Below are 23,930 nucleotides of genomic sequence, written 5' to 3'. Positions count from 1 at the left end.
AAAGAAAGAGAAATTATTATTTTTAGATGATTATTCATTAGGAAACAACATCCATACTACGTCAATATATGGTTTTTGTTGAATTCGTTGTAAATCATACAAAAATCTAGACGTGACGTTTTAAAATGATATATATTTTTGGCATTAAGATCTCTAGCAAACCATAGTTTAAGAAGCAAACTCTTTTCCTCCTTCAACATTGTAAACATTCACAATTTATTTCTACAGTTTTTTCTTCTATATATATAGCTTTTTTTTACCAATTTTCTCATAGCTCACTAGTTTTCATGCATTTTTTCACGCCCGGTAACTATTTCCACGTTATTGTTTACATTTTAGACATTAAAAATAATTTTGATTGAAATTTTGCACCATTTGACACATTTGACATTTGCTGTAAAACAAACAGTAATGCCAACATGCCAACATTTAAAGTTCTTGAAACTAAAAAGAACAAGAATGAATTTATTCATTTATGTTCTCTTCTTTTATGTATGAATTTATTTTAGAAACGAAATTTTTTTCAAACATTGTTTTAATTTAAAATTTATTATTAAACTTTAATATTAATATATTTATTAAATTTATTTTTAGTGTTGTTAACTTTTCAACTTTTAATATGGTTAGTTTTTCTGTGTTGCAACACTGTCTTAACATTATGAACTGTCACTGCAAGAATCATCAAAAGTCAAACTTTAAAGTTATTTTAACTTCTAAAAGCTATTTTACTCTGTGATATCATATGTTTATTGTATTTCAAAAGTATTTATATGACAGATTCACTTACAATAATTTCTCCATTTTCAATAAATACTCTGTGCTAAAAGTGACAAGAATTGAATCTCAAGAAGTTTCACAAATATTAAAATCTTATAAAAAATGACTAATTGTTTTGAAAATATATCAATCCCTCCATGTATTGGTTTGAAGCTGGAGATAAAAGAAATACATACGCTTCAATAGTTGCAGGAATACTGGTAATTATTAATGCTTACAAATGAAAGATTCAAATGCATTATTGCTTATTGAGTGTTGCAAATCTTTGTAGTTTTTTCTGGTTGGTGGATTCTAATTGATGCAGCATCAGTATATCCTGGATCACTTAGTGCTGCACATCATGTTTGTGGTGTTTTTGGAACCATTAGTTTATTCATGGTGAATTCAGTATCTAACGCACAGGTATTAATAATAGTTTTAATGCCTATTAATGTTCAAGGATTTATAAAATTCTATTATTAGATAATATTCCTAGCGTTTAGTTCACTTTATCAAATGTTTGTTTTATTACTCAACATCAGTGGAGTAATCTAGGTCATAAAACTTGTTTTTAATTCTGTGAGGATAAACACATTGAGTTGGTCACAAAGATTATTAATCATACTTTTGAAAAAAAAGTAGGGCAGTAAAAATGTTTTAATGTTTTCCTGAAATACTATTGGTATTTATTAATTGATAAATACAGGTTCTTGGTGATGCATATTCAGGAGGTTGTATGGGTCCTCGAGGAGCTAGAGTTTGGTTATTCCTAGGTTTTGTAATTGGTTTTGCATCTGTAATTGCAGCTTGTTGGATCATGTTTGCAGACTTTGTGTCAGCAGGTTATTATTTATTAATAATCAGATCTGCAGAAGTCGTTGAATTTGTTTAATATTAATCATTTTTGTTTTAGCCGGAGATGGACATACTTATCCTGGTGTAGGTCTTCTGTTACAAAACTTATTAATTTTTTTGGGATCCCTTGTATACAAATTTGGAAGATCTGAAGAATTATGGGGCTAAATAGCTTATAGCTTATTTCCATTAAAGTGACTTAAAACTAAAAATAAGAAATTTTGGGTTAGAACAAGATACCACAAATATATATAAAACTCAATATTTTTTATTTGTATTTGTTTTGAATGTATAAAAGTAACTATATAATATTTGTTCTAGATATTCTATTTATTGATATATGTAATCTTAGATTTTTTTATATTGATAAAGTGTATAATGTTTGTTTACTGTACGCTTGTAGTGAGCAAGCACATTAAATTTGAAATTAACATTCATAATCGAATGTAAGCAACAATGTAAGAAATATTTATACTTCATATATTTTGTCATAAAATTACCCATTATCCAAGTATTAATAATTATAAGTATAAGTACATGTGAATAAGATTTTTCTTTACATATTTATCATGATGCAGCAGGGCAATTTCCTTCATTTTGTAAACACCATTGTGGTTTAATACTTTCTGCAGCAATTCCTTGTTCAACTAGCCTTTCTCTGTGAATCATCAAGCGGATTTCTGCATGTTCCCAGCTTGTGCTTGGCTCAGACCATAATCGTTCGCTTAATGCTGCAGCTCGAGGCCAAAGTCTTGCATCTAGAGAATGCTCATCTGCTTGTTCTGACCACAGTGCTGCTTCACCACCCAATATTTGATTACTATATGTTCCAGCAATTTGTTTAGGGCTATTGGAATAAACCTTTTGCCAGCCTATATATGGGGAGCACCAGTTATTTCCTGCACCTATCCAGGCACCAAACCCGCAATCAAAATATAAGGCATCATAATTAGACATTATTAATTTATATCCATTATTTAAGAGATCAAATATCTGTTTATCTGCTCCTGTTGTCCATACTTGAATAATATACTTATCTTTATTTAAGAACTTGGTCACATGAGGTAGTTCTGTTAAATGACTCGTCCACAAAATTATTGGTAATTCTTTACCAGCTACTTGTTCAACTTTTCCAATGCTTTTTCTTGGAACAGGCCCCACAATCTCAAAAAGTTTTCATCGGTTAACCCCATCCTTGTTCAACCATCCAATTCTGGATGCGAGTACTTGAATTCCAGCAAGAGTTTGATACTTCATCTCCTCCCATGTGGAATATATCAGGCTTGAATACATTAAACATGTCTGTATATATTTTTTGTAAAATATCATATAATCTGTCTTGTGTTGGATCCAGCTGCCCACATGGTGGTTCTACGCAGTATTTGTTCCATGGTTGTGCATTGAAACATGCGGTTACATCCAAACCTTGAAAACCTTCTCCAACATGAGCAGGAGCATCAAATTCTGGAAGAACGCGTACTCCTCGGAATAAAGCATATTCCAAGACCTATTGAGAATTATTTTTGATGATATTAATCCAAAATTTAGTGATCACACATTAAATTCATATTTTAACCAACCTCTTCGATATCTTTTGTTGAATAAATTAGATGTGGTTTATAGGCACCCCTTTCATATAATTGTGGTAATGATGGAGTTTCAAAGGGAAAACTGTGTGAATCTGTGATGTGCCAATGGAATGTGTTCAATTTGCTTGATGCCATTGCATCTAAAATATTTTAACTTTAGAATTAATAACTTGGTACTTTTACAACTTACATAACATTGTAATACTACCTATTGTCCTTTTAATTGATTCAACAGAATAATAATTCCTCGCTGTATCTAACAAAATTCCTCTATATTTGTAAACTGGAGCATCTTCTATTGATACATCTCTGACTACCTAGGTGTGATGATATTTCAGTCATATATTTGTTTTACTGACCTTTATATTTAATAAGTTTAATATGTTTATTATTACCTGTAACTCTTGTCTCAGATCGTCAAATATAATAAGTTGACTCAGAGTTTCTAAGCCATTTCTAGCTCCAAAGTATGAGTTTGAAACTATAGTAGCATTGACAAAGTCGTCAGCTGCTTGACTTACATATAATTTATATGATTCATCAGTATCAAGTGTTATAGCTAAATTTAAAAATTTTAGTCATGAAATGTAATCAGTAAATAATGTTGGTTAATGATGAAGCACTTACGACGGAAAACTTCATTGGTAATTTTAGGAGTAATTATTAACTTTCGCCCTCCATCATTTAATTTTTCTTTTAAGTGTACCTTAGAAGCTAGTTGTTTTCTAAAACGCTATTGTGGTTTATTTATTATTAGCCAATGTAATCAATGATATTTAATAGTAATCAATTGTTTCAACTTACCTCGATGCTTTTGTTGAACAATTTTTTATAATTATCATCTTTGAAGGATTCTTCGAGTTGAACATGGTTCAAATCAATTTTTACCAATGTATTACCAAGACTTACATCACCTGTAGGTATAGGCCATAACACGCCTGCATGATCGCAGAACATTTGGCAAGCGCTAAGTGAAATTGCATTTTCAGCATCTGTATCGAGTAATGGCTTTTTAACACATTGTCCCTTCTCACACTCCCAACGCCATTGAGGGCTAAAACAAATGTCTTTATTTATTGAAAAATAGCAAATATCACTGAATTCAAAAGATGGTTTGCTGTCCCATAAGCATATTCTGGTTTCATTAGTAATGAGGTTTAAATAACTAAAGCTTTACATGACTACTTTATAGGCGTTGATAAATGTGAGATGATGCAATGGTTATTTATATAAATTCTAAATGACTACAGATATCAAAACAGTATTATTTAAAATTTAAATTACTTTATTTATATTAAGCATACGTCTAGAAATTAACATTTTTACAATTTCAATATTTTGATTGGTACATTAAAAAATTAAGATAATTTAGAAAAAGGAATATGTGCGTATTAAACGACATGAGTGCAAGTATTAATTTATATTACATTGTCTTATTTTATTTTTTCTTTACACTCACAGTTTTCAGTCTTTAAAATATTATTAAAATAAATAAATACTTTATCAGAAATTTGAAGGCATCTATGGTTTAAAACTACTAGCAGCTTCATGACTAAACGGGCATCCTAGAAACTGATCAGCTATTCTGGCTCCCTCCCTTATACCACTGAGCAGTGCTCCATGCACAGTCGCAGGATAGTTTCTTATTGTATGTTCTCCAGCAAAAAATACCCTAGGTTTTATAGGTTGACCTGCAGGAGTAGGTGGATGTACTGGAGTTGCTAATAGATCATAGTCACTTCCGGAAGCGCCTACTGCGACGAAACTGTAAGATCCTCTCGACCATGGATCGGTCTTCCATCTGGTGACAATGGTCTCTCTTGGTTGTGGTACGGCTGTATTACCAAAGATTCCTTTTAAGACTGCTATACATCTGCCGACTACCACGTCATCCGTCACGTTCTCCATAATTGCAGCAGCTTCTCCGGCCACGAGAGCTAAGAGAGTAGGTGCTTGATATAAGTTCCAAAACAAAAATAGCTCTCCGCGACTTGCCGTAGTACTGCCCACGTGTCCAAACATATTAGCGTTCGGATCCCAGAAGATTCGATCGAAACATAATACTACTTTATTTAAGTTTCCGAATCCAAGGCGAGTTATAGCCGCTTTCTTGAACTCTGGTAATGGAGGATCAAAACATACGCTATTCGTCTGGCTCGAATTGGAATTCGCTAACTTCAATACACCCAATGGCAATGTGCATAAAACTGCATCGGCTTTATATGTCTGTAATCCTGGCTTATTTGTTTTTTGGTCTTCTACAGTAATTTCAACGCCGTTTTGATGATATCTTATGGTTTTCACAGCTGTGTTGAGTTGTAAGTTTAACCCTTCTGATAACGCAACTGGTAGACATGAGTATCCGTTACGCACGGTAAGGTGAGTGCCGGTGAACTCAAAATCATCGTCCTGATCCCAATATTTTAAAGATAAGTTATTTAAAGGAGTTGCGTTTGCGAATTCTAAATTGGCAAAATGCCAATCGAGAATTTGTCTGTCTTGAGTTGATAAATAGACATCACTCGGTGGATTATCTTCTAAATCTCTTAATTTAGATTCTATTTCATTTTGTTGTTTCTTCATTTCATCCCATTTACTACACAAGGAATTTATCTCTTTCATAATCATTTTGATCTCAAACTCCTCTTTCATATCTTTCTTTTCTTTTGGATCTCTTGTTCGTACTATCTTTTGAAGGCTATCGATTTTACCTTTTCGTTCCACTAATGTATCTTTGAGTTCCAGCATTTGTGACTGATTTTCTTTCAGTTTTTCTTGTTGCTGAATGATATTTTTCAAATATTGAACTTGCATTTCTTTTACATGTTTTTCTTGCAATTTGATCATCCATTCCATTGCTTGCCCCAAAGATACTGGCCTATTACCAGCGTAATTGAAATCTAATTGATGTGATAAATAACTAGTTGCTTCCAATAATCTATTAAATTCTCTTTCGACCATTTCGTCTTTATCTCTCGGAACAGTATTACCATTGGATTCATATAAGGGACACTTTTGGCTAATTTTATGCAGTTGCATATTGATTTGTTTACTTAATGTAGTGACTGGATTGCCTCCTAAACCTGTTACTACCATTGCACCTAAATCAGCAATGTAGTTGCATTTTCGGAAAGTAGTTATTCTACCGCCTACTCTATCTCGTGCTTCTAATACAACGACATCAAAACCAAATTGTTGTAATTGTTTTGCAGCGCATAAACCAGCAATTCCTGCTCCAATCACTACCACTCGTGCAAATTTCTTGTTCGGAATTTGTTTTAATCTTCTGAAAACTCCATAATTTATATAACCATTGCGTTCAAGAAACATATGAATCCTATTAACTAATCGCGCATCGGTATTATAAGGCGGTTCAACATTTTTCAGTGCATTTTCCGCGGTTAATTGTACCTTTGGATGTTCTACCCACTGATGAAGAATTCTGTTTCTAATTTGTAAATAGACTTTTTGAGCAACCTGACCTACTGACGCTATATCTTTGAAATATGCAGCTTCAGCAGAAGTCATTTTATCATGGGGCAACCGAGACAGAAACGCTGCTCCATCAAATCCTATTGGTAAATCTTTGTACATGGAATCATCAAATTGGGTCTGGGGCTTTACTGTTGTCTTGTTTTTATCAGCACCAGTATCCAAGCGTTTTGGTTGCTTCGCTCCGGTTTTTCTATCCCTTTGTTGACTGGTGTTTTTATTTTCTTCATTTGTCTTTTCATTGTCTGCATATTCAATACGAGATCTCTTCCTTAAATTACGTTTGGTTTCTTCAACATTCTCGTTTTCTTCGGTGTTTGTAGCGTTCATGGTTTTTTCTTGTAGAGTATTCGATTTTTCCTCTTGATTTGTTGATGTGCTGGTGGAATCATCGTCGCTTATCACAGTCACTGCTTCTCCTGATTTCTTCATACTCATTGCAAATTATTTATTTCTTCGTTTTCTAATTTGTGCATCAATAGCTAAAAATCAATTTGGGAAGATAAAATCAAAGACAAATAACAGATTTTATGGTTAAATCAGGTTTATTTGAAAGGGGATTTGGATAATATAAATAATGATGATATGATAAATATTGCTAAAATAATTTTAAATTACAATTGTACCTATAACCCATCTTCCTCCTCCAATGTTGAAGCATCATTGATAGCATTATTAAAGCATATTTAATAATTTAAAAAAAAAACGTGATATTCACAAACTATTTTAATACATTAGAAATAAATACATTTCAATCTATCAATACCTCTCAACATTTTGTTCCACCCTTTTAGATATTTTTTTTTGCAGAAAACGTGATTACCAATATTTCCGAATTATCAAATATGCTTAAATATGCTACAAGTGTTAGTATGGCTTTTAAAAATCAATATCTAAATTTTGGGATATTTTACCTTCCTATTATTTCAGTTGTTGCTATCAAAAAGTATATTCCTACTGCCAAGAGCATCCTGTTCTAGAATAAATGATAGTGATTCACTAATTTCACTTCGTTTTATTCAGAATACCCGCAAATATTAATGAAAATAGAATTTTTAATGAAAAAGTAATAGTAATTTTTTTTATTTAAAATTTTTAAAAATAAAGACGTCTAAAATGCACAGATAATAAAGGTATGACTAGAGTTTTCAAAATGTTTAGTGTCTGTATATTACGTTATTTTAAAATTTGAACTTACATTACGACGATGGTAGAAGAAACTATAATTATAACTTTTCCCACTCTCATCAATAAAGTTCCTTAAATTATCGTTGAATAATATTTTACTTTTGAATAAAAATAACGATTACAAACATGATGTTTTTATATATTCTTAAATACTACCAAAGATGAAGAGATATAGATAAAATACAATTAAATCATTAAATTAATAATATAGGTCGTAAATTATATATTAGATTCAGATAAACTTCATTTACGCCGCAAATTATGTGCATTAAAAGTATGTATAATAAATGTATATTGCTTGATATGAAAAATATGCTAATCATTCAAACGATTGAAATCTTCATTTATTATTATTTATCATCAATATCCCATAATTTCATTTTTTTTTTTAATTTAATAATTTTATTATTGCTTATTTAATAATTATTCTTTATGATTTGTTTCCATGTCCATGGATTTTTAAACAAAGTTTTGGCCGTTTTATTTTTATCAAATTTTCAAAGATATATATATGTCCATGGTATTTATTACAAAGTTTTTGCGGTTTTAATTTTTCCATATATTTATAAATTTACATGTATCATAGATATGACAAATTTTCAGAATTGATAAAATAAAAATAGATAAAATATAAAGTAGTCAATATTCGTATTTTTAGAACAGATAAAAATGCCATAAAACATTTTACGCTGTTTATTATCCAAAATTGCTTATAATATACTGCTATTTTTTTTATTCTTACGCAATGTGCATATAGGTGATTATAGAGAAAAATAAGTTACGAAATTAGCTTACAAAATGAAATTATATTTTAGTAATCGATTTTAACTTATTTATTAATCAGTCAAAATGTGTTAAAAGTTCATGACAATTTAATCTTGAAAACAACTAAATTATGTTAAAGCAGTGGTTTCGAACCTTTTCGTACCTTGCACCTTGCTATTTTTAAAAAAATGTTGCGCTCCCCTGAATTTTTCTAACAATCGAATTTCTTGAACACTACTCAGTTGACATTATAATGTGTTGGACTGGCGATAAAATAGCAGTTGTATTATGTAAATGAATTATCAAAAAAAAAATTCTTATTGGCCACATAATATCTATTCATTAATTTGTTCCTTTTTATACCAATCAGATTTTTTATTTGACCCCCTAGAAACAGCCAGGAGCTCCCTAAGGGGGCTCACTCCACAAGTTGGAAATCTCTGTGTTAAAGGGCATTATTAAGTAAAAGAAAAGCCGCAAGTTCTTTTGTAATTACTGAATTAGTTATCAAATAAATAACGTCATTTCCTAGATTAGACTGAATAGTCATTTCATTAATTACTTATAGTCTGTAAAATATTACATAGTTTTAACCAACTAAATTTAACAATTTGAAGTCAAACTCGATAGTAATTCGAACCCGTTATAATACTAGATATTTATGTTATGACATCCTAATGAGGGTCTGTGATAAAATTCAAGAATTTATAATATTTCCTAGACGAATACAATCAGTATTTTGGTCAAACTATTGACAAGCCTAAAATATTTGTCGTATCATATCCTAATTACTTCGATAATCATATCTATACCGGATATTAACTTCCAATATTTTTTACTAACATTTTTTTAATATCTCATTAGTAAATATTATATTAAAATATTTACCTTCTCCAAAGTTTATTAAAAACAATCTATGTACCACACAATCTATTTCTTTTTTGCACAAACACACCTATTAAAACATTTCATATAGCTGAAGAAATATATGCAAATGTTCTGCATGAGGCTTTTATATGTGTCCAAGTATACAGGGTACCGTATGGGGGGAAATAAAGTGGGAGCAACGCTAGTTAAGTCAATGCTCCGAAAATCAAACAGGTTTCTCCAAAATATTTTGTTAATAATAAAAGAAACATTAAATAAAGATGCCCAGAACTATAATAAAACTATCATAAAATATAAAAGACTCTTTTGAGATTAAAGAATTTTATTATTGGAAAAAATTGATTGTGGGTACCAGGATACGCCAGACTTAGATATAATTTTATGGTTCATGTAATGGAAGTTGGGAATAGATAACCATAAAATGATAAAATGTTTTATTTATCTTAACAAATTGATAATAATGGACATACTAGGAAAATGAAACAAACAAAATCGTAGACCTTATATTATGTATTACAAGGTATATGAACAAAATTCATTAATTCTAATGGATCACTAATAAGACCATCAAAGACCTCATCCTTTGCATATTTGAAAACTAATTAAATTAATTAAAGCTCTTATAATAGACAATTAATGACAAAATTATTTGTTTGACAAAAGTGAAAGAATCCAAATATAATATAAGTATAAATATAAATATAAATAAAACTATGGTTCAAGACTATGGCTTTTTAAACTATGGTTCAAGACTCCATTTGGCCGCGGTGGGAAAATTCTGGGGTCCCGAGAGATTTTAATGCCAATATTTATATATCATTTTATAACATCATGCCTTGATTGTTTTATGTTCTCGACAAATTCTCAAACTATATATTTTCATATGTTATTATATATATATATATATATATATATATATATATATATATATATATATATTGTCACCAAATTAATAAATCATTTAAAAATATTAATTAATTTTTCCCCCTTAAGAAACTTGCAATCCTAAGTGGGGCCGCCAAAAAAAACTCGCAATCGTAAATGGGGTCGCGAAGGCCAAATATTTAAGAAACCCTGGTCTATATATTTAACATTAATAAGAATTTTCAAATTACAGTACCGAATTTTAGATTTAATCATTTTTACAAGATGACTGAACAAATTGCATCAACTTTAATGGATTCTCTGACAGGATCTAAAATAAATGCCGGAAAAAATAGCTCTAAAAAATTTGAAGTTCTCATAATGTACTATTATTAATGAAAACAAATTATTATCAATTCAAAACAACATAATGGAAACAATGCACAACGTGATTGCCAAACAAAAAAGACGGAGTTATACCTGTTCAAAGTATTTACAAATATTTAACGCAGAGGTTCCTAACCTTTTCGGACCCCGACACCATCCGCCATTTTCGAAAAAAAATGTTGCGCACCCTTAATTTTTCTAATCTAATTTCATGAAGACTCGACTGATTAATATAATTTATTAATCGGTCTACAAAAATGATTATTCATTAACTTTCCGTAGGGCAAGTTATAGTAATCGCAAAAAAATCGAAAATAATTTTTTTTTTGTATATCTTTACGTTTTAGAGGTTTCTGAACATTTTGGCATACCTTAGATAAAATGGTTGTATGTGTGTGTGTGTGCGTGCGTGCGGATACAAATTTTCGTCGACGATTTCGAGAACACCGATCAATCGATTTGAATAATTCAAAAAACATTCGATTCGTATTGATATGGAGACGTGCTGATTAATTTTTGGCGAAGGCAGATCTAGCCCCGAAGATATGGGGCAAAAAGTACCAAAAGCGGTAACTCAGTTTTTGAGAGAACGGAGCGTCCGATTTTAATCATTCAAAAAACATTGTACTTGTATTGATAAGATGAAGAGCTGATTAAATTTTTGGGAAGGCAGGCTTAAAAATAAGTTTAAAAAATGTCATTTGGCGGTCAAAAATGTTTATTGGACATCAAATTATCAGATATTTTATAGAGAATTTAATAAAGGGTACACATTTTGTGTATATTGTTTTGGGTTCCGTACCAAGATTTTTAATTACAGTACGAGAAGTTCGAGCAATTTGCTTTAAGGCATGATGCCATGCACCCCACTAGTCCAATTTTTATTTTCATTAAATCGACTTTTTTGGTGTTTATTGGAAAACTTTTTGGATACAGCTGCTTGTCCTCCTGAGGGGGCACGCCCCGCAGGTTGGAAATCACAGATTTAATATTTAGTAAAAGTGAGAGGATTTATAAATATCTCTTTGATACTAGAGTACCAAATTTTGGGTTTTGTCAATTTTGCAAGATACCAGAACAAAATACAGTATTTTTAATGGAACACTGACAGGACCCTATCAATTAGAAGGACTCCTTTGGACACTCTGTACTTGTCAGAAAAAAATGATATAAAAATTAATATTCAACGTTCTTATATGAAACTATACATAAAATCGCTGATTTATACACTTAATCACCTTATTGATGATTATTTTAGCACAAAAACTAGAAAAAAATCTCTACCTGATTGTCAAAAAATGGAACTGAGGTTTTTCTTATCCTAGGTTGAACTAGGTGAAATTCCAAATTCCTAATGAAAAATTCCAAACACAATTATATATTTATCATTAATAACAATCTTGAAAATGTTATTATTTTTTAAAGTTTTTATCATTTTTTTAAGATGACAGAACAAACTATATTAAATTGAAATGAACGCGTTGACAGGACCTCAATAAAAGGACTCGTTTTCAAGCTCGGAAAAATTAGTTCGAAAATTAATATTTACACTTTAATAATACTTTTAACGATATTATAGACTTAATAACCTTACTAAAGGCATTATAATATAAAATGATTATTCATTTATAACAACCAAATCCAGAAACTTGTTTGAAAAAATTAGCAAAACTGGGTGATTGCTTTAAAGCAAAAATTTTACCTGTTGTTAATGAATTTGCAAATGTTTACAATTTAATAAAAGTGAAAGAATCCATACATAAGTCTATTTATTTATCATAAATAAGAATTTTCAAACTACAGTACCAAATTTTAGATTTTATCAATTTTTCAAGGTTATGTTACATTAAATTAAGAATGTATTAGTTACCTTTAATTAATAAGACTCTTGTACTGAAGATCACTCATTTTTATTTTCTAGGTTTGTATTATTTCCATTTTTGTTAAAAATATATTATAATAAACATATGAAAAAATTGTGTATGTTGAAATTGTATTGAGCAGTAGTAGTATTGCCATACACACACAAAAGTTGTCAAAGTAAAAATGAGTGAAGATTTAAATAAATTTTTGGTTATCAAATATTATTTTTAATTATAAAATGGCAACGTCTATTGTCGGGCGTATTGTTCATAAATCGAGCTCCAAAGCATTTTACTCAACATTAGCTTTTCGAACAAGTATTGTTAGCCTGGGAATTACACATGTAAATTATATAAAATCAATTCCTCCAAAACCTTTGGTCCAAAACATACGTTTTAAATACGACAAAAAAGGAAAAACTCAACAATATGATTCCGATTCAGATGAAGAAGAAGAGTTCACAAGTGATAGAGATTCCAAAATTGTAAAAACCAAATTAAATTCCCTTAGAGCTGATTTAGTTCTAAAAAGCGGCTTAAATCTAGCAAGAAACAAAATAGAAACCCACTTCTACGAAAGTAAAATCAGAGTCAATGGACAAAAGTTACTTAAAAAGAGTGCTCAACTAGAAATTGGTGATGAGATTGATATTGTAAAAGGACCAAGTCCTCTCAACAAGGACCATCTACTTATTTCGAGAGTAGAAATTCTTTCAGCAACTCCAAAGGATGAAGATTTAGCTGTAGTTCTTCGAAGATATAAAACAATGACTATAGAAAATTATAAAGATGCTTGGTCACCTACAGAATAGAATAATAATTAAAACTGTGTAAATTTGATTTGAAATAGATTATATATATAATAAAAAATTATACTGTTTGTACTATTCTTAATATAAAGATCTTATGATCAAAATGGATATTTATATTCTTATATCAAAGGTTTAAAATAATTACCTAAATTATTTAAATTATATTTTATTGCCTTCATAAAAATAATTTTGTATTTATTTACAAAGTGAATTATCAAATATCTATCCCTATGTCTAATATCTTATGTATTAATTGGTTTTTGTGTTATATTATTATCTTCATAAGTTTCTAGAACATCTGCCAAATGTTCATTATCACGAGGTTTCTTGAATTGCCTTTTCTTCTGAATGCCTTTCTTTCTTTTAGGTATAATTGGTTTCTTAGGCCCATGGTCTTGCATTGATTTGATGCCTATTAAATTTTGAAATAAATTATTCAGTGCTGATTTTTTTTATAAAACTTTATTATCCTAAAATATACATTACCTTGTTTGTCCAAATATTCATCAATTTTAGCATCATCCATGGCATCTACAGCAACAGATCGCCAAAGTTTCTGGAATTCTTCATCTATCTATAATTATTTTTTTAGTTATTTCACATAACAATTTTAAACTAGAATTGCATTTGAGTAATTACTCACAGTTATTGCAGCTGTTCTGTCGTTATAAAATAAGATTTTCTTTTTATCCATTGGCCGTACTATGTATATAATTTCATTCTGTAAACTTTTTAGAACCCTTTCACAATGGGGTAATGATTCTTGAACATCTTCTAATAATATTCCTCCAAGGCCTTTCAGATCATGTTGTTTAAGCAATCTGTAACATGTTATTGTGCAAGTAGATAAATTTTCTATTTACAAACGAATTCTAATTATGAATACGTAAAAATATAGTGTTTAATTACCTCAATAAACTTTTTTGTCCTTGATTTTATAAACAGCTTTGAATGAAAATCTTCCATCAACTGAAACTTCAATTTTAGGGTTGTTTGGGAATGCTTGAGTTTGTAACCACTACAAATATAGAATTATTAATTGTGCAACTATAAAAATGGTTTAATTATGTTTCTATTAAAGTTTTCAGAATTCTGACCTGCTTTACTTTAGAATCTACGTCTAATTGATTTGTTTCATCTAAAATTTCTTCTAATGTAAGAGGATGATCATCACCTTCTTGGTGGCGTGTCTCATATGTTTTACAATTTTAGCCAAGACACCGAAACGATATTGTGAGCTACCACTCATAGTCTTGTAACTGCATATACAGGAAAAAGAAATATTTATCTATATATTATGAAAAAAGGTAGCATATTAAATGCTATAGAGGTGGAATATGTTCAATTTTTAGAAAAATTTGGATGATACTTGAGCTTAGGTTTTCGTAGCTTTTTGAATCCAAAATATAATACTGGGAAAGTAAATAATCTGGAAAAAACTCGACATATTACGTACTTTTAACAAATATAAAAAATATCTTATACTTCAGCTATGGTTTGTGCCTGCAACTAAGTAAAAGGTGAGCATGCCATAATTTTTAATCATAGGATTAGAATTTTTATGATGTTCTCGATCAAAACTAGAACTGATATTAAACAAGTTTTACTGCTAGCCAATTCAGTTTCCTTTTAGGACAGGATCTTACTTAGTGCTATCCAATTTTGGGCCACTTGAAGAAAAGGTTTTAACTTTTTTCTTACGAGGTTCATCTTTAGGCGGCGGAACATCGTCACGTTTCTTTTTCTCTACACTACAATAAATAAATTTCAATTAACAACTGCACTAATGATTTTTTTTAAATATTCTTGTATTTTAACCCTACGTTGGCAGGACAAGGGCTCTGCGTTTAAACGCTTCCCTTTCACGAAGCAATGCTGGATCCATAGTAATGGATATAATTTCTAGATTTTATCTTCTAATTTGAATGTTGTTTATTTATGTTTACGTCGCTTTTAACCTATATATTTAACCCAGTTTTATATTCCTCTTTTAGGTTCGTTAAGAATTTGTTTTGACAGATTAACTTTCAAAAGTCAAAGAATTTTTGTGACAATGTTGCCAACCGTATGCAACTTCACTATTGTGTAATCTGAAAACCCTGATGACAAAGTTATGTCAAAATATAATAATATTTACGAATATTTATGAATATTTTATAAAGTATTTTTTATTAATTTTGTTATTAATTATCAGTTGTGTAATAATAATTAAAAGATATTAGCACAAATGTGTTTATTGTAAAATTGCACAAAATGAGTTAATTGAATTAACCTATAATGGCTGAAGAAGACGAAATTGATATTTTAGGAGATTATAGTTTAGATGGGTTTCTGGCAGGAACTAATGCAATGTAAGCTGAAATGAACCAGTTTTGTAAATCATAAAACCAATCAAGTTTTATTTCAAGTTTTTATATATATATTTATCAAGTATCAAGTTTTTATATATATATTTTATAATTTTCAGATCTAATATAAACTCAGAACTTGATATTTTGCAATGTGATTATTCAATGAATTCACACAATGAATGGCTCTTAGATTCATCATCTTCCTGCTTCTATAATGATGAAACAACAAAGTAAATTAGTATATTCGCCAAATACTAAATACTAACATTTGTTATTCAGAATTATAATAATATCTTATTTTAGAGTTAATGAACGGGTAAAGAGTATATCTCCACCTACTGTCATAAATGTTATAGCCACACGACCGAATGTTTCAAAAATAGAGCCAATATTGGGTTGGTCCACTACTGAAATTGTTTTATTAGAAAGGGGTCTAGTATGTATTACATCAATGTTGCACCAATGAAATTTATATCATGTCTTATTTAATTTTTGAAATTATAGGAACTGTTTGGGAGCAGTCCAGTGTGCTTAAGCCAATTTATCGGATCTAAAACACCAAGCCAAGTTAAACAATACCTTAAAGTTTCTCAAAATAAAAATTTAACAAAAATTGCAGTTTCTGAAGTGAGTTTAGAAAACACGATCACCAATCATGTTAATTTAGATGTTAGTGAAGTCAAATGTAATCAAAACACCAAAAGTATTGGTGATGAAGTGCTTGATGATGTTGATATACCAGCTTCCGTTGAAGAAGTTATAAGTATTGTCAGTACAGCAAAAACCACAGTTAGAAAACATGAAAAAAAGGAACAAAATGATCCTGAAGTTAAAAAAGTTATTCATAATGCTTGGAGACAGAAATCAGTTGTTAAAGGTAATAATTCCAGAAGTGTTTTAAAACCAGTGTTTCAAAAGTATCTTAAAAAACCATCAAGTTTAAGTGCAATTAAACCTAATAAACTTAGTATTAAAGAAAGTATAATAGCTAGTATGAAACAAAGATTTTCCAAGTCAAAGAATATAAAGAATAGTGGTTCTAATTTAGTGAGAAAAAAACAAGACTTCAAAGAAATAGTATTATTAGAAATAAAATGAAGTTCTCGGAAAAGCCCCCATACACCTTACATTTGATAACTGGAGGAGGAAAGCTTTGCCTATATCAGAGTCTGAAGAAGTGGTATGACACTTTTATTTGATAAACTATTACTTTTTTATTATTATATTTATTTATTGTTTGCTAAAATGTTATTAGAACTGATTTGTTTTTTTTTCTTTTAAAGATAAAGCTTGAAAATAGATCAGATGTGGATAGTGATACTGAGATAGATATTGAAGTAGATGATACTTCTGCACCAACTGAAAACAATACAATTCTTAATTCAAGCCAAACAATTCAAAATGGAAAATCTGAAGAACAATCCATAAATTGTGTCTCTATTGATGGCTGCATTAATAGTTCAGATGATGTTTTTGAAGAAGAAACCATTATTGATGACATGGATAGTATTAACTGTTTTCATGAAGAAGTTGTTATAACTGATGAAGCAAACGAATCTGTTGGAAACAGTGATGAAGATTCAGATGTTGCTGAACCTAATATATCAATTGATTTGAAAAAGCAATTACAATCTTTAGAAAAACCGGAATCTGAATATATTATTGACTCTGAATGTATATCTGAATTAGAAAAATATTTTAATTCTGAATTTTTTGATGGTTTGTATATATTGTACCCAAATTATATAAATATGTTTTTTTTTAAAATTTGTAAATTAATATTTTAGGCCGGCCAACAAAAACACCAGAAAGATATTTAAAAATAAGGAACTATATGTTGTCTAGATGGAAAAGTACTAGACCTAACTATTTAAGTAAAACACAAGCAAGACAAGGCCTGAAAAATTGTGGCGATGTTAATTCTATTGGCCGAATACACTCAGTTTTAGAGCAATTAGGAGCCATAAATTTTAATTGTGGTAATTTTAAAATGCTCTTTTATATACTTTTTAGTTGATTGTCATAAATAACACAATATAAAATTTTTATATGGTCATTAATATTTTTTTTAGATCAAACTTGTTACATAAGGCCAATGTCAGATCTATTTAAAAATAATTCTAATATAATAAATGGTTATAATAGTACTAAAAATGAATCTTTAGAAGTTAGTCAACCAGTAAGAGTAAGAAAAAAAAATAGGACATATGCAAATGTAAGTAATGAGCTTAATGCTTATAAGAAATACTTGCTTGGAATTTGTCACACCTTTTATTTTTGCAGGATAGCGAAGGTTACACCATATCACATTCACAAGATAATGAGACACCAAAAAATACAGTAAGACTTCGGACTCATTATAAGAGGAATGGTGGACAACTAATGAACTGTTCGAAGTTTACAGAAAGTTTTCATGTATGTGCTGAAAGCTAGCATAAAATTAAACTATTTTGTTATTAACTTCATTTTCTTTAACGTTAGCAACCCTTTGAAGTGCATATTGGAATATCTGCTCTTCTCTGTATGAACTTTCATTCAATTACCTCCAGAAATGAAGTAATGGGCCTTGTTGGTGGAATATATTGTAATGAAGTAAAATCTAAAACATTATATGTTAATAAATATCAACCTTGCCAAACTGTTCAACAAACACGAATAGATTGTGAAATGTGTCCAGGTATGTTTTTAAAGGGTATTTACATTTAATAATAATTTAAATAAAATAAATTTAGAAATGAAATGAGATTTATACATGTATAAATAAATTGCTTCGAAACAACCTATAATCAATCTCATTAGAATATTTTTTATGTTTATAGTATCTCAATCGGAATCAGTAACTGCTATATCAAATGATGGGTTGTCCGTAGTAGGCTGGGTTCATTCTCATCCTGGATTTCCACCATTACCTTCTTTACAAGACTTAAATACTCAAAAAGAAATGCAATGTTGTTTTGAGAAAAATGGTCCATTTATGGGTATTATTATTGGGCCTCATAATGGTGAATTGAGGTTGGTTTGCTTGTACAATAGGGATTTTTTATTTTTACATGATTTAAATTATTATTATTAAATACTAAATATCTTTATTATTGACCCAGGTGTCTTACAATACCAAACCCGTCCAATGATATACCATATGAATATGAAATAAAATATAAGCATGATAGTAAAAGCATTCAAAATCTTGAAGCTGGTTTAAAAAATATTCTTGAGATAGTCAAATCCTACTCAAGTGATATTTTAAGTCCTAATAGTAAGTCACCATATAGTTCAGACATGCGAGCTGTAGATAAAGTATGTATAAATATTTTATTTGTTTTTCAATGATTTTCACATGATTAATTAAAATCCATATTTTGTTTTTAGTTTCTAATGGATATGAAGCTTATTTTCAATAAATCACAGCCAAAACTAAGAATTGAAGAAGAGGAACAAATTGTTAATTTAATCATAAGCACTTGTAATACAATAGATAACTTTTCTACCGCCTAGTATGTGTAAGTAATATAGATTTAAGCAAAAATTATTTATATTATATTTAAGAATGTTTAAATAATTATATTTATAAATATATTTATAAGTTATATTTTTATAACATTGCTTTTTGTTTGATAGTGATTGTTATTAGATGAAACTCTTTCACAAAAATTCAGGGTGAACTGAAAGATTTCATAAAAAATATTACATTGTGCATATTCGTATATCACGAGATCGGTCTATAAAAAATATTCTAATTTACAAAAGCTAATAAAAAATTTTATTGAAGGACAATTTGATAGATACAACTCTTATAGTTCTAACAGGCAGTTTTCGAATTTATGGATATGTGTTAAAACAATTTGCTTTGCTCATTTTATTAATTTTGCTAAATCTGTTGACAAGGATCATCATCCTGATTCATTGCTTTTGGCGGCATTATTGCAATTATTTCGCTGCTTTCGTTTAAGTAACGGTCTGCTAGCATATGTGCAGAAGGTAAATTTAATTTTCCCATTAAATCATCAGTGCCTGACAATCCTTGCAGATATTGTACGTGTCCTTGCATGCCGTTGATACGCAACATCGCGTCCTCGTAATCGAATCTATAATAAAAAAAAACAAAATAATAATAATCTGCATTGTTTAGAATACAATTTTACTAAAATTATATTTATTATATTCATAGTACCGAAGCTTATCAATTTTAGCCTGCAAACCCCGTCTGAGTTCTTCGTGTTCTTGGGCAGCACAATTAGCTGCTGCTCTTGCCTGCGCCAAGCTTGTTTCTAGCTCAGATATTCTAGCTAAGGCTACACGTTTTGTGGCTTCACTCCTTTCACGATATCTAGAGAAAAACATATATTTACCTTCAGTCTTCACAATCTGATAATTTGTATATTTTATCAGATAAGTCATTAGAATTTTAACTATGATATAATGTCAAGTAGAGAGGATTGAATAGGGAACTTGTATATCTTGCTCAGAATTTCAATGCAATAGAATAATTAATTTATTAATAATAAATTAATTAAGCTATGGCATTGAAATTCTGATTAATTACTTTTCATTTTTATGTGCATTGTCTTTCTGCATTCGGTCCATTTTTAAAACCAATTCTTTTGATTCGCATAATAGTTCCCTTGTTCTCTGTTCATTTTTTGCAGTTTGTTCTGCAGCTGCTTTATACACTGCTAACTGAAATCAATGAGAAAATAGATAAATGAGTTAAATTAATAAAACCAAGAAATGTATATTAACCCTTTCCACTCGGGTGTCGCCGCTCTGGCGGCTAAATTCTTATAAATCTTGGAATTAGCGAGTGGAGAGGGTTAATATTAACATATATAACGATTTAAGTAAATTTTTTACAAATTCGGATATTTAAGGTTTTTAATATTTGAGTGAAAGCATTGCTTAACAAAACTGTCTGTGGTTATTTTAAAACAGGATTTTATTAAAATTATGATTGAGAATTATATAGGGAAAAATATCAAATATAATATTTAGCTAATATCATGTACCTCTTCGGATAATCTAATATTTTCTGCTCGTAATTCATCAGTAACTTGCTGATCAGACATCTGTTTAGCACTCATCTGCTGTTGACAATTTCGGACACGTCTTGCATCCTCTGCAATAGCTTTTGCATGTTCCTAAAAGGAAATTAACTTTCCATTATTGATAACGGTCAACTTCTAAATTTTCCAACTGAGAAAATTTTCTAAAGGTTTTCCGAATGCACGATAATATTTTAATTTCTTTATAACATGTGATTAACACCTTGAATTCTTCAAATTCAGCTGCTATCGTTTCGGCTGTTCTTTCAGCAATCTGTTTTGTGATAAGGCTTCTTGAAGTTTTAATTTGTTTCTTCTAATAAATATGGAAGCGGCGACAATTTCCTAAGGCGTTCCTGGAACGTTTCTTTAACCTTTGAACTTCCTGGTTAACCTGAAGAAAATACAATACATATGTCTATTACATCTATATAAATTTCGTAACGTGTATATATGCTATTAAATAATTCTGAGAAATTATGTACCAGAAGTTATTTTTTATCGCTGTGTAAATATAAACAAAATTTATGAAAATCAAATATTTTCAGGTTTTTCTAATTGCCGGGAATCACCTACGGTGATGCGATTTTTATTCGATATGTTTACAAAACTTATCTGTTTGCTTTTGCAAATTGCTGATAATAATTTATCGACTAAATAAATAGAATGGAACACTTGACACTTTCTGTAAAATTCTCTCTATTTAATTTGATGATAGACTATTTTTTAAAATAAATTTTGCTACATTATATTTAATACTTTATTAAAATATATTCAATAAACTGTATTCAAAAATACAAGTATGCCCACGTGTAATTTTACAGTTTCATATTTTTATATTGTTTTTACTGAATTTAAAATATTACTGGCAGTGATATGAAAGTAAGATTATATTTTTTGGTACAGATAATCTCTACAGTTTTTATTTTTGGAATGTTGATATTTAGAAATATCAATAAAAATATCAGGTGTTTTATATTTATTTCTTTTCTTACTGAAGCAAAATGTAAAAGATTGTAATAAAATTGGTGCGGTGGTAATAAAATTCATTGCATTGAATTTTTCTAATATTCACAAATAATTATTCAACCCAAAATGAATTGATATATAATGAGTATAAGATTTTAACATTGTTATACTAATGATATATCAATTCTTTAAAATTGAATAAATATCTAAATGCATCGTTAGACGGTGAATTCCCTGAGATAAGCAAAGTCACGAGATTTTTCATATATAAGGTAAAAAGTACCTAATGATTTATTCATTTATTAATCACAATGTTTAATAAAAATATCAAAGTCCTTTTGTGGACATTAATAATCGTCCTGTTATGCATTTCTTATTGTTCAAGTGAAAATGCAGATGGTTGGAATATTGATTACACTATCAATTATAGCATTGGGAAGAGAGTTGAAGGTAATTTTTCTCATTGCAAGCTCTATTTATTAATATTTTATTTTATATTTTGTGCATATGTTTTTTTAGGTGATAGGGTAGTGTATAAGGATCATTATCACAGGAACCAAACAGATCCTTTTACTATGACCCACAATCCTGGAAGTCATGATAATAATCATACTATATTACATATGCAGAACTTTTGCTAGACAAACGACTCCTATTGGAAAATTAAAATTTTTGCAGGGAGGAGTAGGGCTTCGTGAAATATATTTTGCAGTCTCCACTTTAAATACTACTTTATTTGATTTGACTACTTATATATATGGATATAATTGATAAATCAGTAATAAATAGATAAACAAAACTATTTGTCTTTATTGTAAACTATTATTGATGATTGATATGTTTCTGTATCAATGTAGTATAGAAGAAAGTGGCGTTTTATGATTTTATTAAATCTATTCTTGTATCAGGCATCTTGTTTTAATAATTTTTGAATAGTGTGTAGAATGGTGAAAAACATATTTTACAATTAAAGACAGGCGATAGTGAATACGATTTTAGGCATATAAAACTCTCAGATAAGAAGTCACAAGATAAATGTAAACAATGTTTGCAAGAATATATAAGAGCGAATTTCAATATTAGCAAAATCATATCCCAAAATGATTTTCAAATATAATTTTGTGCTTTGGCAATAATAATAATAATAGTTCGGTTTTTTGTACAAATGAAAACGAAGAATGGGAAAAGATTACACAATCAACTACAGGATTGGCAAAAGAATAGAAGGTATTATAAAATTAAAAATATAGTTCGATTATATACTACAACATGTAATTTTGTTTCAGGTGACAGACTGGTATACAAAAATCATTACCATAGAAATCAAACTGACAAATTTACTATGACCTATAATTTTGGGTATGATGATAATGGACATTCGGTTGTTACCTATGCAGAACTTTTGCTAGACAGACAACCCCAATTGGAAAAATTAGGATTTTGGGAGGCGGTTTAGGATTACGAGATATTCAATTTGCTGTTGCTACTTACAATGTGACTGAGTTTGATTAAACTTCCTTTGTCTATGGTTACAACTAAGAAAAACACAACTGAACTCATAGGATAAATGGATTTAAATAGGACCTCAAACAGGTAAGTGATAAAAAAAATTAAATTTGATTTTTTAAATATAAATGTACATGCAATATTATATTTTTTTCAAATATTCCACTATTGGGAATTGTGCTGATTAGTTTTTGGTAAAGATCGTCCGGAACTGGTTTAATTATGAAAATCATCAAAATTTAGAATAATGAACCGTGTCAAAATTCCAAAATCTGTCAATTTAAAAGTTGATTTTTATTGACGATTATTTACACATATCGGAAGGCAAACTATGCAACTTGCATGTAGGGCGAAATATCACTTACCCCTAGTGTTTTATCTATTTGTATTAATATTCTTTTACAAAAAATAAAAAAAATATGTTATATCTTGCTAAATTATTTTCGAATTTATTATGAACAATAGTGAAAATTAATGTAGACAGAGTGAATCCCCGTAGATAAGAAATTCACGAGACGTATGTAAACAAGTATTTCAATAGTAAATATAGAGCCAAATTATTAATTACTTATCATTAACGAAAATGTTTTTCAAATATAATTTTGTC

The 23,930-nt window shown here is 29.3% G+C and overlaps 3 protein-coding genes and 4 pseudogenes across 3 annotated transcripts in view; 3 read left to right on the top strand and 4 right to left on the bottom strand.

Moving 5' to 3' along the window:
- LOC113366171 overlaps positions 1–200 on the bottom strand; it is a 2,003-nt gene extending 1,803 nt beyond the window's left edge. The window contains exon 1 of the mRNA XM_026607736.1: positions 163–200. Within this exon, the coding sequence (XP_026463521.1) occupies positions 163–200 (38 nt within the window). The remainder of the gene's footprint in view (positions 1–162) is intronic.
- A 679-nt stretch (positions 201–879) lies between these two features.
- Positions 880–1,849, top strand: LOC113367980 (annotated as a pseudogene).
- A 329-nt stretch (positions 1,850–2,178) lies between these two features.
- Positions 2,179–4,602, bottom strand: LOC113366169 (chitooligosaccharidolytic beta-N-acetylglucosaminidase-like). Its single transcript, XM_026607733.1, is given in 9 exon segments — positions 2,179–2,733; positions 2,736–2,800; positions 2,803–3,118; positions 3,192–3,340; positions 3,409–3,517; positions 3,596–3,765; positions 3,828–3,933; positions 4,005–4,254; positions 4,598–4,602. Coding segments are annotated over 9 exon segments (1,725 nt in total).
- LOC113367977 lies at positions 4,591–12,801 on the bottom strand (annotated as a pseudogene).
- Positions 12,802–12,824: 23 nt separating this feature from the next.
- Positions 12,825–23,930, top strand: part of LOC113366167 — a 12,525-nt pseudogene continuing 1,419 nt past the window's right edge.
- On the bottom strand, positions 13,635–15,478 carry LOC113367979 (annotated as a pseudogene).
- Positions 15,708–19,304, top strand: LOC113365777 (histone H2A deubiquitinase MYSM1-like). Its single transcript, XM_026607321.1, has 12 exons — positions 15,708–15,809; positions 15,926–16,039; positions 16,113–16,245; positions 16,314–16,856; positions 17,093–17,528; positions 17,597–17,788; positions 17,882–18,024; positions 18,093–18,224; positions 18,291–18,486; positions 18,629–18,821; positions 18,911–19,106; positions 19,179–19,304. Exons 1-12 carry the CDS (start codon positions 15,736–15,738, stop codon positions 19,302–19,304), a joined length of 2,478 nt encoding a protein of 825 aa, XP_026463106.1. The 5' UTR covers positions 15,708–15,735.

This window comes from Ctenocephalides felis, unplaced genomic scaffold (assembly GCF_003426905.1).
Source record: "Ctenocephalides felis isolate EL2017-DRISC unplaced genomic scaffold, ASM342690v1 CF-g0.4_SCAFFOLD_01170, whole genome shotgun sequence".
In the NCBI taxonomy this organism is placed as follows: Eukaryota; Metazoa; Arthropoda; class Insecta; order Siphonaptera; family Pulicidae; genus Ctenocephalides; species Ctenocephalides felis.
Note: the sequence above shows the minus strand (reverse complement) of the source record. Positions and strands in the feature narration are given on the sequence as shown.

Excerpts from the sequence above, each read along its gene's own strand:
- LOC113365777 (XM_026607321.1), top strand. The coding sequence starts at position 15,736 with ATGGCTGAAGAAGACGAAATTGATATTTTAGGAGATTATAGTTTAGAT. Across the intron at positions 15,810-15,925 it reads CTGGCAGGAACTAATGCAAT|ATCTAATATAAACTCAGAAC; the intron begins GTAAGCTGAAAT and ends TATAATTTTCAG. Across the intron at positions 16,857-17,092 it reads AGAATAGTGGTTCTAATTTA|ATAAAGCTTGAAAATAGATC; the intron begins GTGAGAAAAAAA and ends TTTCTTTTAAAG.